General features: G+C 48.4%; 1 protein-coding gene across 10 annotated transcripts in view; it reads left to right on the plus strand.

Moving 5' to 3' along the window:
- Positions 1-3,803: 3,803 nt before the first annotated feature.
- Positions 3,804-14,716, plus strand: part of LOC148640511 (uncharacterized) — a 46,965-nt gene continuing 36,052 nt past the window's right edge. For 2 of the 10 annotated variants that reach the window (XM_088619801.1, XM_088619808.1), the window contains exons 1-4: positions 3,816-4,344; positions 8,278-8,427; positions 8,821-8,901; positions 9,606-9,695. In XM_088619801.1, coding sequence (XP_088475927.1) covers positions 4,308-4,344; positions 8,278-8,427; positions 8,821-8,901; positions 9,606-9,695 — 358 coding nt within the window. In that variant the 5' untranslated portion in view covers positions 3,816-4,307. Of the gene's footprint in view, positions 4,345-5,672; positions 6,014-6,035; positions 7,496-8,123; positions 8,428-8,820; positions 8,902-9,605; positions 9,696-14,716 lie in introns of those variants that run through there. The other 8 variants (XR_015930357.1, XM_088619802.1, XM_088619800.1 and 5 more) reach the window with 8 other exon arrangements.

A 14,716-nucleotide genomic window follows, 5' to 3' on the forward strand; every position in this document is an offset into this window, starting at 1 on the left:
GCCACAGTTAATTATAGCATAGGGCGTAGTCTTGCGATATTTTAAAGGTGAAAAAAAGATGTTTTGACAGTATGCTGTACATGTGGGTCGAATGTTAAGCCAGAATTGAATATAACCCCAAGGTTTTTCAATTTTGATTGAAGCTCAAGTACAGAGCCATCTACAGACAGGGTTACAGGACTGGCTTTACGAAGTTGATGGGGGGTGCCAATAAGCATGACTTCAGTCTTAGCACAGTTAAGATGAAGGAAGTTGAGTCATCCAAATGTTTGTCAGAGATGCAATTAGATAGAACAGAGACAGCCACATCAGGGTCAGGTTTGGTATGGATGTATATTTGAGTATCGTCAGCGTAAAAATTAAAGCTGAGGCCATGTGATCTTAAAAGCTGACCAAGTGGGAACATGTAAATGCTGAAGAGCAAGGGGCCCAGTATTGAGCCCTGGGGGACACCAGACTTGACAAGACCAATTTCAGACCTGTACCCATTGAGAGACAAAATGACAGCGATCAGTGAGGTAAGACTTAAACCATTTGAGAGCAGTATCAGAGACTCCAAACAGTCTCGAGACGAGAAAGTAAGAAGTTATGATCAACAGTGTCAAAGGCAGCACTGAGATCAAGAAGGATGAGTATGGAAAGAGAACCAGAATCAGAAGCTATTAAGAGATCGTTGGTGACTTTGACCAGGGCGGTTTCTGTGCTGTGAAGTTGACGGAAGCCAGATTGGAGGGGTTCGAAAAGGTTGTTTGTCATGAGGTGGTTATGTAACTGAAGTGTGACAGCACGTTCTATAATTTTAGAGAGAAAGGGTCAGTTGGAGATGGGGCGGAAGTTGTTAAGATTGTCGAGAGCCATGTTGGGCTTCTTTGGCACGGGGGTAATGGCTGCAGTTTTAAGGACCGTTGGTACGATGCCGGTGCTCAAGGATTCATGTATAATATTGAGGACAATGGGACAGAGAGAAGAGAAACAGGACTGGAATAAAGGTGGGAATGGGATCTAAAATAGATGTGGTGGGTTTCATGCGCGTAACTAGTTTGTTTAGGGATGCTGAGTCAAGAAGAGAGAAGCTGGATGAGGAGGGAGGAGGTATGGAAATGATATCCGCAGTGGAGAGAATGTGATGCCGGATGTTGTCAATCTTAGAACTAAAGAAATCTAAGAATGTGTTGCAAAGTTGTGATCTGTGGCAATAATAGTAGATTGGGGGATAGAAACACTTACAACAAGACACTCAAAAGAAGAGGAAGGAGGTACAGTTATAGGACCTAGATTGTAAAAAAGGTTGTAAATAGTGATGCCCCCGCCTCTGCCTGAAAGACCAGAAGGTCAAACAAACCATATCCAGGAGGAACTAGTTGGTTGAACAGGAGTCCATCGTTTTGTTTGTGCCTTGTTTCGGTTCAACACAGAAGGTCCAGTTTTTCTTTGATAATGTCACATAAAAGAAGAGCCTTGCTGTTAACGGTGCAGGTGTTGAGTAGCGCTGATCTGGCCAGTCTCGGGGATGCAGGGGGATATAAAGGATATGAGGCTTAAACAATGACACTATACAGCAGTGTTATTAAGCAGGTATCCACACATTTCCATCTCGGTCCCCGGTGTCTCTTATTTTGCTACCTCTGTTGTCCTTTTCGCGCTCATCAGGGGTTCACGTTATAAATAGGGGCGGGTCTGTGCTCCAGGCCCGTGCAGGCTGGGGTCAGGGGAGGTGGGGGGACTCCGGCGGCTCGCTGGCTGGGAGAGAGGCGGCTGGTACCCCGCTGCTCTGCCGGGAGGAAAAAACATGCATTACGTTTCTTGCAGGTTTTGACAAAAGCAGCAACTTCTACGATAAATACATTTTAAATGTTTTAACTCTCTCGCTTTAACCTTTTAACAAACGAGAAAAAGCGCATTGCGCAGGTAAAGATACAAAATACAAAAGTAGCAGTTTCAAGAAGCTGAAGCATGATTTTAATACCACGATTCTGTCCGCAGAGTCGAAGCCACAGGTCCAGGTGGGGAGCTGCGTCAGCATGCGTAGGCTGCAAAGGAACAAGTAATAAGTTTATTCCCTGCTGAAAAAAAAGAAAGAAAACACGTTTCGGCCGTGGAGCCTTCTTCAGGTGTGAGCTACAGCCCGTCCGGCAGCTCGGACAAAAGTAAGTTTCGAAATGCATTACCTTTCAAGCCCCATTTTATAACATTTTCCACTCAGACCGAGAAAAACCCACAGCCATTGCCCAGGATCCTGCTCCAGCTAAACGGTAAATTTGAGAAACTTTCTTTGTTTGCAAACTCGTTATTTAAAGGCAGAGAAGCGACTCGGGCGTCGGAACCGCTGAACAGCCGCGGATTGAAGTCTAATTGCAGACTGACCGCACCTGCCTTCTCATTCAGACTCGGCCAATAGGGGCGGCGGATCCCGGAGCTGCTCGTCTCTCCTGCTAAACAGCGCGTTTTCAAACACGGACACGAGAGACCAAAAATCCCCTAACAGGGACAGTTAAACAAAAAAATAAATCTCATCTGAGGTTAAAAACAGGTTTTTATCTGAGCTAATCAGCTTGCAGCCCTTCTAGTGCACTCCACTGCAATAATCTGACTCAACCAGCTGCTTAATTACTGATGATGGATCATGCTCCACAGCTGAAACATAGTGTCTCTTTCCTTGTCCTTTGAGCAGGAAATAAACCTTCACCTGTTCCTCTGCAGCCTGCGCATGCTGACGCAGCTCCCTGCTCATACGTACTGCACATCTCCAGCTCTACAGCATTCCTGCTTCACCGCGCTGTGGAGGGTATTCGAGTAATTGCTGGGATCTGTCCATCAGCCTTCACCGGTATGTTAAGACAGAATAAAGCTGACTCACTTTCACAGCTGCAGCAGCTTTCTACAAGGCGTTAACAGTAGAAGCAATCACAACTTTTGTACTTTTGTCTCAAACATCACAGAACAGGAGGCAAAGTGTGAAACAATCTTCTTTCTGAGCCAGCAGAGGGGGCACTTCACAAGTCCTGCTGACCCCAGTGGAAACTGTCCAACATGTCTGTAGGACCACGCATGACGTAAAGCAATTCGCTTAAAAGGGAAAGACAGTCCAGCCCCTGTGGAGTTGAAAACACGTCTCCTGGGAGAATAAAGAATCCAGATTTGTGTTATTAATCCCGATTTTGAACCTATGCAGAAAGGTGCCAGACTTATGTGCAAGTAGTTGTCATTTGTGGCTTTTCTAATCCAGAACTTGAGGCTGTGCTGATTTTAAAGAGATGGAAGTGCTACACGTGTGATCTCGTGTTTATGAGAAAATTGGGTTTATTCTTTAATATGACGTTATAAAGTAATCAGTCAGACTCATCACTAACGTGTTTAGGAAACTCCAGTGTGATTGAGCCACACAGAATGAGAAACTCCCTCTGCTCTTGACAGCAAGACACGACCTGCCAGCGACGAATCTCTGATTAACCTGGACTGACAGCTGGACAGACAGTATTTCAACTGGAGGCTCAGTGGAAATCAGGGCTCTAGATCACAGTTGAGCAGAGAAGAAGAGGCCAAACTTCCATTTTAAAGACGAGGTTTACTTTCCCAGCTATTTGGAACAAACAACACAATCCAACAGTCCTGGAGTTTCAGCTGCGTCTGAGCAGATCTTTGGAATCGGCTACAATGTGTAAAATAAAAGGCCGAAAAACCTCGATAGGAGCAACTGACTGAACTGCTCCAGAAATAAAAAGACGGAGATTGAAAGCAATACAGCCGAATTCATCAACAATGTGCCCTCCTTCAGCCCTGAATAAGTCGTGCAATGACGACTGACATATAAAACTACCTTCTCTTTGTATTTCAATACACCCGTCCAGGTTCGCGAAGTGCTTGACACGTACAGACCAACCCACTGCATCCAATTCTGCAGCGACAGTTTTTATTTGTATTTTTTAGTGCCGCAGCAACACACCATCCTCAAGACCGCACAACAGGCACCAGGGCACTAGCAGCATCGTCACGGTAATATGACGTCACAACATAGGCGTACACGGCGAAGCTGTTAACCAATCAGTGCAGGGGCTTCAGCAGTCTCGCCCAATCAGCGCGGACTTCGCGGACATCGCGGAACCCGACGACTTTCCGTGGCTCTCGCCCAGTGATCGCGGAACCAATCAGCGCGGATAACGCGGAACCTGAAGCCTGTCCGCGACACTCGCCCAATCAGCACCGGCTCTCTTGCGCTGGCCGGGAGCGGCGACGCTGTTGTCCAATCAGCGCCGGGGTTGTATTAAATGACGTGAGTGACGCGACTCTGGTCCAATCACACAGCTGAAATGCCGGGACAGTGGGTGTGTACAGGACTCTATGGAGGTGAGAGTTGAAGTATGCATACGTAGTTTAATAACCTCGTCTTGTAAATGTTTAGTATTAATTCAGTTTTTACGTTAATTAATTTGCACTACATTGCCCTGGACATTCAGTTCTATACAAATATGAGACAGACACAATTTATCGTCCTGTATTAACGGTGCCTATATATCAACTTGCTGATGAGATTAATTGAAATGTTCTGACTCCGAGCAGCAGTTCGTGATAATTAGACCAGCGGAAGTGCTGAGCACAGGGTCAGCTGCTGTAGTAGCCTGTGAGAGCCAAGGAAAAAAACAGTTTAGCGTTTAAACTAAAAACTTATTGAGGTTATAGGAGATGGTATTGAAATTAAACGAGAAACTGCGTTTCCATAAGACACCTGCGTTAAAACGCGATAATTAATTTGTGAACAATATTGCCAACTATATTAATATCTTGCATTATATATTCAGTAATATGATCCAGACAAACTAGCATTGACTCTACCGTCTCCTCTTTGTGCAAAGAGAGCTGTAAGTCTTGCTGTCAAGTCATCATAGATATTTTCCGTTTAAAGATTAGTCAAAAACCTCTGTACAGTACCCGTTTCTGCACTTTGTGTAAAGGCGTGTCAAACGCGACACGGCTTGAACCCAGGAGTGCTCAATCACAGCGTGTTCTACTTCCGGCCTACAGTACTGAAAACAGTACAAGTGATCCTGAAGAGTCGTTCTCCTGCACAGAGAGGAGTGTGACGGTAGTCTTCTGCTGTTAGAATCAGTGCTACTTTGCATGGGACAATATTATTGCATATAAAATGCAAAATAATAATATAGTAGGCAACATTGTTCACAAATCAACTATTGCGTTTTAATAAAAGCAAAAATGTGTGTTCTCTGAGGCGCTAATAGGCTCCCGTTCTCTCCAGCTTCGTTCCGAACGGGTTTTCTTTGCGACTGAGCTCAGAGCCGGAGCCCAACTCCACGGGAGAACATTGCTTAAAAGGTTTTTTTAATACTTCTTTTGAGTTACCAAGTGTGGAAATGTGGGATACACAAAGCACTTAATATCCGTAGTTCAGTCCACCCTGCTGTGCTGTACTCGTGTGTCTCACATTCCAGAGACTTTTACAGTAACTTCAGGATTATTACTCGTCACACATTAAAGTATTACACAGGTATGATAGAGATATTTCTTCCCAGGCCACAGGAGTCTGGATCTGCACACGCTGGGAATATCAGTGTGATGGATCCTGTCTGCTTGTGCCCTCAGCAGCTCTGCATGAGCTGTGTGTCGCCTGCGTGTGTCTGGGCCCACAGTGCCAGCTGTCCTGAGGGCACTGGGCAGCACTGTGGGCCCAGACACACGCAGGCGACACACAGCTCATGCCCACCAGCGGCACAGGCCTGGACACATGAGCTCCAGGCAGGCAACATCCAGCTCCGAGCATGATGGGAAAGCTCAGGGTCACATGCTCCAGGCCTGAGTGACCCAGGGGCCGGGGGGAGTGCTGAGCAAACAGAGGAACAGCAGCAGCAGCGACAGACACTGACTCCTGGGTCTCCTGCACTGAGTGAGAAGCACTAAATATACTGGCAGGGGCATTTCCACACTCCCTGGGGCAGGAGAGGGAGGTAGCTGTCTCCTTGGGTGGACCAGTGTGGGGTGAAGATTCCTCCTGCGGTGTAGTGTGGGTTTCCATCTTGAATAAACAGATACAGAAGGACTCCTGCTTCATGCCAGCCACTGGGCTGTCTGCCCTGCTCCACACAGGGGGGTCATGCTGCTGCTCTCTCATACACTGGCAGGCAGCTTCACTCAACTGTCCATTTTTGTGTGCTAAAATTAACGCTCTGATTTGATCACTTAAGTATTATATCCTGTTTGTAAGCACCTGCCTGCCATTCACAGGAAACAGATCTGGGGTTTTGACACTTCATAGAAACCACTTGATCAGTAAGTGAGCAGGACCAGCAGTACTACTGTACTCTGGAGTCCCTGCAGGTCTATATGGTGCATTTCTGCTTGTTGTCTCCTTTAAGCCCATGTTATCTCCATTAAAAAAGATGGGAGTCTATTAAATGGCTGTTGCAGTGTGAAAGAGCATTTACCTCCAGTCTGTGCTCTGTGTCAGAGTCACTGGTGATGGGACAGGACTCCTCTGACAGTCTGGACCTGACAGGATTGTTATACCTTTATTTCACTGTGATCATTTACATGCAGTGTTTTAACCCTAGATTAATAATTCTCCATCATCCCCTGAGACGTTCAGTTAACTCATCAGCAGGTGAGATCACTGACTGTACTTGTGTGTAAAGCAGAGAACAGCCTGTCTAGTGACGAGAGCAAGAGGCTGATCATGATGATCGAGATCTAACATCTTGAACAGGCTCCCCATTTATAAGGACTAAAGAAGAGGCTCACCTGCATGGAAATCAGATTCTAGGTTTGAGTCAACACAGCTTTCGAAAGATAAAGTCTAAACATTTACAGAGAAGTTCTGGCAATGTAATGCAGACATGAGCTGGGCTGCAGGAAAAAGCATCACTTTGTCTGTGAGCAGGGAGACACACTCATTGCCAGCCCACTCACAGCCCACTGGAGCTCAGCTGTGTGAGCCTGGTCAGTGCCTGGATGGGAGACTCCTGGGAAAGCTAAGGCTGCTGCTGGAAGAGGTGTGAGTGGGGCCAGTAGGGGGCGCTCACTCTGCTGTCTATGTGGGTCCTGATGCCCCAGTATAGTGACGGGGACACTAGACTGTAAAAAGGTGCCGTCCTTCAGATGAGACATAAAATCTGGAACGAACAGTTCTTTCCGGACCCTATGCGGACGGAGTGGGGAAACACTGGGGAAACGTCATGCAGGAATACGGGGCAGAAGACAGGGGGGCGTGTCCACGGTGCGCTGGTGCACGGGGGAGGCGTGGCCGAGGCGAACAATCCGAGAGTAGTCCTTAGGGAAAATCCAAAATACACGAGAAAGTCCAAAACCAGGAGATCCATCAGAAGAAGGAATTAAAAACACGAAGGCCGGGTCAGAACCGGCGGAGAGGGAACAGGAACGGGAACAGAGATTAAAACCTTAACGGGACCAGGCGCTTCCAGGTCCCGGACTCGCACGATATGGAAATCAGATGCAGAGCCCGGATGAGCATCAGCGCCTGGCTTTTAAGGTGGGCTGGGAATGGGAAACAGGTGCAGAGAATGAAGTCTTAAGTGAAAGGGCTGGAGCACCCTTAAGGAGGGGGGACTAATATCGTGACAAAACCGAGGTCCTGACTCTCAGTGGTCATTAAAAATCCCAGGGTGTTTCTCGAGAGGAGTAGGGGTGCTACCCCAGTGTCCTGACCAAATTTCCCCCTGGCCCTTACCCATCGTGGCCTCCTAATAACCCCCCTCTCTGAACTGGCTCCATCCCTCTGCTCTCCTCCTCACTGAGAGCTGGTGTGTGGAGAGAGGACTGGTGCATCATCCAGGTGGGGCTGCACACTGGAGGTGGTTGAGAGGATGCCCATTACCTGTAAAGCGCTCTGAGTGGAGTGTCAAGAAAGTGCTGTATAAGTGTAAGGAATTACTATTAATTAATATTCCCAGGGCTGGACAGAGTGGGCTCTGGACCTCACCCCCTTCTACTGGGCTGGACAGAGTCCAGAGAGACAGGTTGTGCTGCTGGGCAGTACAGTACACTGATGCTGCGCTGGGAGAGTGACCAGACACTGTCTTTCTCCTGCTGTCTCTCTGCCTCTCTCACTCTGTGCCTCTGTGAGTGTGATGGTGTCTCTCTGTCCCTCTCCCTCTCAGTCTAGTGTGTCTGGAGATGTTCCTCTGTCTCAGGCTGTGCCAGCGTCTCTCAGAGGGTTAGAGAGAGAGAGAATGAGCAAGAAGGAGAGGAGGAGGAGGGGTTTCTGAGTTCCTGTTTGCTGTCCAGTGCTTTACTGTCACTCTGACCTGACAGAGACTCAAGGAGAACATCTGTCTGGTTGGACTAATAGAGACAGTTCAATGGACACAGACAGCGTTTACACTGGGCTACAGAAACCATCACAGGACGTGTACGAGACTGTGATCAGGAGAGCAGAGAGAGAGCCAGGAGGAGAGCAGACCAGTGAGTACAGAGCTGATGCACTGAGATACTGATACTCTGATACACCTATACAGTAACACAGTAAACTAACACACTGAAATATCGACACACTGATACACTCCTACAACAACACACTGATATAATAATATACTGATACACTGACATTCTGATACAGCTAAACATTAACACGGTAAAGTAAAACACTGATATACTGATACACTGGTACAGTAACACACTGATATTCTGTTACTGTGACAGTGGTTCACTGATCGACTAAGTGACAACAAGAGAAGCTGATAGTGACAGTGTGTAACTGGTTTACTGGTTTATTTTGTATCATTTGTTCATCCATGTTTTTTATTTTTAATGGCTTCCTTGACTATTTCACTGCCTGTTTCTTTCTCTCGTTTGAAGAAAACTTCTGTCCATCAGATTGTGACTCTGAACACACTGTGAACACACCAGAGAGAGAACACTCCAGGGGGGAGCAGACCAGTGAGTACAGAGCTGATACACTGGAATACTGAGACACTGAGAGACACTGACATACTGACATACTGAGACACTAACACAAACACAGTAGCACTCTGATACACTGATACACTCACACAGTTATACTCTGATACACTGGTTCTGTAACACACTGATAAACTCTGACTTACTGTCGTCTGTCTGTGACTCTGACAGCGACTCACTGATACACAACAAGACAGAATGAAAGACCTGATCAGCTAACTGACGCAGTGAAAGGTCAACACACCTGCATACTGACACAGTGTGTGTCTGCTCTGCTGCACTATTTCACCTTTATATCTGATCTGTTCATGCCTGACATTTTATTCTTTGTGTTTCCTGGTCTCCTTGGCTGTTTCTATCTGACTCTCTTTGTGATCTCTCTCAGTCAGTCAGTCTGCACCAGTAGGTCTTCGCTCTGACCACGGTGTATTTTCACTCCTCAGTGGTCAGTCACATGACCTCTTCACAGCTCTGGTGTGAGGAGACGCCTCTGTCAGCCCCCCTCCTGAAGTGTCTCACTCTGAGCCTTCAGCTGCTCACACCCCTCCTCCACAGTCAGTCCCAGTGACACCCTGCAGCTCCAGTCAGGGTGTCTGCTTGAGCTCCACTTCCCCGGCCACTCAGAGTCCTGCTGTGTCCAGTCTGTGGGGAGAATTCACCTGTCTCCCTCTCTCCCTGGCCAGGACAGTCCAGGAGTAGGAGCTGTGTGTCCATCAGCCTGGGAGTCACAGTGTGTGTCTTACTGGTCACAGTCATTGCCCTGGGGACAGTCTGTAAGTCTGATAGTCGCTCCTGTCATTTCATATGGACCTGTGTGAATCTGTGTCTAATCTTACAGTGATCAAATGGCTTTGATGTCTGAGCAGCAAGAGTGGCTACACACAGTCACCCTTCTCTTTTATATGTGTGTGTGAAGCAATACCAGATATTCTGGGCTCTGATCAGCCTCTGGATATCTGCTGTTTAGGACTGTGGCTCCAGGCTGTGAGCTGCTGGGCTCAAGCTGCTCTCTTACTGCCTGAGACAGGGAGAGACTACAAGTCACATGACCTGAAAGTCCTAATTGCACAAAGCCAGTGAAGTGTTTAATTTCTCAAAGTATTTTTAACACCACAGTTGTGTTTCCTGAAGGGCTGTAGCAGTGTGAAGTGTTGAGGTCATTCTGTATTTGAGCCCTGTTGCAATGGTGACATTCCTCTGGTCATTCAGAGCTTCTCTGTGGGGAAGGTTGTGGTTTTGTCTTCACAAGCTAAAACAGAAAATAGCAGTGAACAAGACTCATGATTATAGAGGTACAAACACACTATAAACACACAGAAAAGGTTGAGAAACATATAGTATTATTAATGAGAGTGAGAATATATGTACGAACAGGATTATAACTGATCTTTCTACAGTATGTATGTAATTACAGAGCCTAGTGTGTTGGGAATGTCCTCATTTAGAAATAATGTCATATAATTCAGTATAATTAAAATAATGTTTACAGAGAGTTACAATTCTATATTCAATATAATGCTTTAATTTAAATTGTTCACGTGTTCAATCTGTGTTCATGATCTTGAATTACCAGCAGGTCTCAGGGCTCTGGAGAGTCCTGTCTGCACAGAGCAACACCTGAGAGCAGGAATCATCTCTCTCCTCTTCCTTGAGCTCCTGCTGAGGCTGTTGTGTCCTTCCAGCAGTGTGCTGACCAGAGCTGAGCACAGTGTCCTACAGGGGGTTCACCAGTGTGCTGACCAGAGCTGAGCACAGTGTCCTACAGGGGGTTCACCAGTGAGCTGACCAGAGCTGAGCACAGTGTCCTACAGGGGGTTCACCAGTGTGCTGACCAGAGCTGAGCACAGTGTCCTACAGGGGTTTCACCAGTGTGCTGACCAGAGCTGAGCACAGTGTCCTACAGGGGGTTCACCAGTGTGCTGACCAGAGCTGAGCACAGTGTCCTACAGGGGGTTCACCAGTGAGCTGTAAACCCTCATCACAACCTCCCTGGGTTTCAGCCCCTGTAACGATGCTCTGTAGAGGTGAAAAGGATCCGATGCAGATGCAGGAGTCGCAGGGAGGTAAGTAAACGTACCGAGCAAATCCAGGAGCTGAGCCGTAGTCCGAAGGCGAAGGTAAGTCGAAATCCGGTAAAGGCACTGGTGGCGAACAATCCAAAACGTGAGACAGAATCGTAGTCGAAAGGAGAGCTTCAGGGTCAAATCCAAAACAGGCAATAATAGCAAACAATCCAAAGGGCGAGACGAGATCCGAAGTCCGAAGGCAAAAAGTGCAGGCAGAATTCCAGGAAGGCAAAAGAGGGGTGAGAACGCTAGGCTGAGCAACAAGAAGAAAACCCAATACCGAGCAACGGGAATCAGGTGCGAATGGTATAAATAACCCGGCGTGCCGCACGGTAGAGCAATTGCAGGTGTGTTAACTCGTGCGGTGGCGCTTGTTAGTAGTAATCCGCTGCTGGTGCTGATTGGCTCGCTTACGTGTTGATCTCCGCTGGCTGGTGGTCGTGACAGTACCCCCCCCTTCACGGGCGGCTCCCGACGCCCGAGACGGCCGATTAGGATAGTCCCTGTGAAAGTCACTGATTAGTGTAGGGTCCAAAATATCCTTCTCTGGAACCCAAGATCTCTCCTCGGCACCAAAACCTTCCCAGTCGACAAAATACTGCAGGGTACCGCGGTTCCATCTGGAGTCAATGATCTTGTGGACCGTATAAGCCGGGCGCCCCTGAATGCAACGAGGAGGTGGCGGGCGATGTTGGGGAGCCGCAAGGGGCGAGCGGTAAACAGGTTTCAGGAGGGAGACATGAAATGAGGGGTGGATTCTGAGGGTAGGGGGGAGAGCAAGACGGAAGGTAACCGGGGTGATCCGGGAACGAATCCGGAAGGGACCAATATATCTAGGCCCAAGCTTTTTGGAAGGCTGATGTATAGGTAGGTTCCGTGTAGATAACCAAACAAACTGTCCTTTCCGAAAACGAGGGGCTGGTCTGCGGTGTCGGTTGGCGAATTTGGCGTGGCGCTGGGTTGACTTAATAAGAGCTGTCCTCGCCATTTTCCAGGTCCTTCGCAGTTTGGCAATATATTGTTGCACGGACGGCACTGCCGTGAGTGGAGGTGTGACAGGGATGAGAGTAGGCTGATAACCTAAAGAACAAAGGAAGGGAGAGAGACCTGTGGAGGAGGAGGTAAGAGAATTGTGGGCATATTCTGCCCAGGGAAGTAGTGATGACCAATCATCCTGTGAGCTGGAGGTGAAGGCTCTCAAAAAGGTCAGGAGGCTTTGATTGGTCCTTTCCACCTGACCATTGGCCTCAGGATGATAACCAGAAGTCAAAGATACATGAGTCCCTAGAGTTTGACAGAAAGCCTTCCAAAAGGCCGAGATAAATTGAGGTCCCCTGTCCGAGACAACGTCATCAGGCAAACCATGTATCCTAAAGACCTGTTGTACAAACAAAGATGCCATTTCCTGGGCTGTGGGCAATGCTGGGAGGGGGACAAAATGGGCTGCTTTGGAAAAACGATCGGAGACCACCATGATTACCGTATGACCCTGACTGTTAGGAAGGTCCGTAATGAAGTCAACAGCTATGTGGGACCAAGGGCGGTGTGGGATTGGAAGGGGGTGAAGGAGGCCAGCCTTCCTAGAGCGCGGAGTCTTGCTCCTGGCACAGACCGGGCAAGCCCGGACGTACTCTGCTGCATCAGATCGCATGGAAGGCCACCAAAAGTCCCTGGTGAGGAGGTCCAGAGTGCGTCTGCATCCCGGGTGGCCGGCAAACCGGGAATCATGTCCCCACTGCAAAACCGCAGAACGTAAGTTGTTCGGGACGAAAAGCTTATCCGGGGGGCAGCACAGAGGAACTGTAGTTCCGTTGAGGGCACGCCTGACCTGATCTTCAATGGAGCAATGAATCGCTGCCACGATTCTGTTAGGAGAGATGATTGGTTCAGGTGTGTCGTCCAGGTCTGGGGGGTCATGGAGCCGAGAGAGTGCATCAGCCCTCCCATTCTTGGAGCCAGGAGTGTAAGTGATGACAAAATTGAAACGAGAAAAGAAAAGTGACCAACGGGCCTGACGCGAGTTGAGGCGCTTGGCAGATTGAATATAGGACAGGTTCTTATGGTCCGTAATAATGACAAAGGGGTGCTGAGCCCCCTCCAGCCAGTGTCTCCATTCCTCGAGGGCCAGCTTGATAGCTAGGAGTTCCCGATTGCCCACATCATAGTTAACCTCAGCAGGAGAGAGCTTCTTGGAAAAGAAAGCACATGGATGAGGGAGGCGATCCTCTTCGAGGCGCTGGGAGAGGACTGCACCAACCCCATGGGCAGAGGCGTCAACTTCAACAATGAAAGGCCGGGAGGGATCCGGATGCCGTAGGAGAGGAGCGGAGCTGAAGAGACGTTTCAAGCGCAGGAATGCCTGGTTAGCCTCCGGATTCCATTTACCCCGACTAGGACGGTTGCGGGTCAGAGCCGTAATGGGCGCCACCACGGAGCTAAAGTTCCGGATGAATCGCCTGTAGAAGTTGGCAAAACCTAGAAAGCGTTGGATTTGCTTCAAATTACGTGGCACAGGCCAATCATTGATAGCTGCCACCTTGGCTGAGTCCATCTCGACTCCAAGAGGAGAAATAATGTAGCCCAGAAAGTGAATCTTAGAAGCATGAAAAATGCATTTCTCAAGCTTGGCGTAGAGCTGGTTGTCGATGAGTCTGGACAAGACCTCCTGGACGTGATGGACATGTTCCTGAGGGTCGGTGGAAAAAATGAGGATGTCATCCAAGTATACCAAGACAAATTTTCCAATAATGTCCCTGAAGATGTCATTTATGAAGGATTGGAAGACTGCCGGGGCATTAGCGGGTCCAAAAGGCATCACCTGATATTCATAGTGGCCGTGCGTGGTCATAAAGGCTGTCTTCCACTCATCCCCTTCACGGATCCTGATTAAATTATAAGCCCCTCGTAGATCTAGTTTTGAGAAAATGGAGGCTCCACGTAGGGACTCCAGAGCGGCTGGGATTAAAGGCAAGGGGTAGGGATGTTTGACTGTAATGGAGTTCAGGCCTCTGTAATCAATACACGGCCTCAAGGAGCCGTCCTTCTTCCCTATGAAGAAGAACCCAGCACAGGCTGGGGACGAGGAGGGACGAATAAAACCAGAATTCAGGGCCTCCTTGATATAGTCCTGCAGGGCTTCATTCTCTGTCTGAGTGAGAGGGTAGATCCGTCCTTTGGGTGGGAGTGCTCCTGGAAGCAAATCTATTGCACAGTCATAGGTGCGGTGAGGGGGGAGCGATAGAGCTTTCTGTTTGTCAAAGGCTTGCTTCAAATGTGCATATTGGGGGGGAATAATAGAGTGTTCTTCCAAGAGGTTTACTGAAGCAGCAACCTTGAGTGGAGGACGACAACAGTTGTCACGACAGGCCTGGCTCCAGGCAATGATCTCATTCTTGGCCCAGGAGATGTGGGGATCATGCTTTTTGAGCCAGGGAAGGCCCAGGATCACAGGGTAAGCAGGGGAGTCCAAGAGAAGGAGTGAAATGTCCTCCACATGAGTGGCACCAACAGTAAGGGATAGGGGAATGGTCTGCCAGGAAATGCATCCAGGAGCGATCGGTGACCCATCCAACGTTTGAATGCAGATAGGGGGTGACAGCGGAGCAAGAGGAATATCCCACTTCTTAGCAAAAGAGGCATCCATAAAATTCCCAGCTGCCCCTGAATCCACCAAAACCGAAAGGGGAAGGTGCGTGTCCATCCAGGAAATCTCAGCTGGGAATAAAGGC

Source organism: Lepisosteus platostomus, chromosome 25 (assembly GCF_059453375.1).
Source record: "Lepisosteus platostomus isolate fLepPlt1 chromosome 25, fLepPlt1.hap1, whole genome shotgun sequence".
Taxonomy (NCBI): Eukaryota; Metazoa; Chordata; class Actinopteri; order Semionotiformes; family Lepisosteidae; genus Lepisosteus; species Lepisosteus platostomus.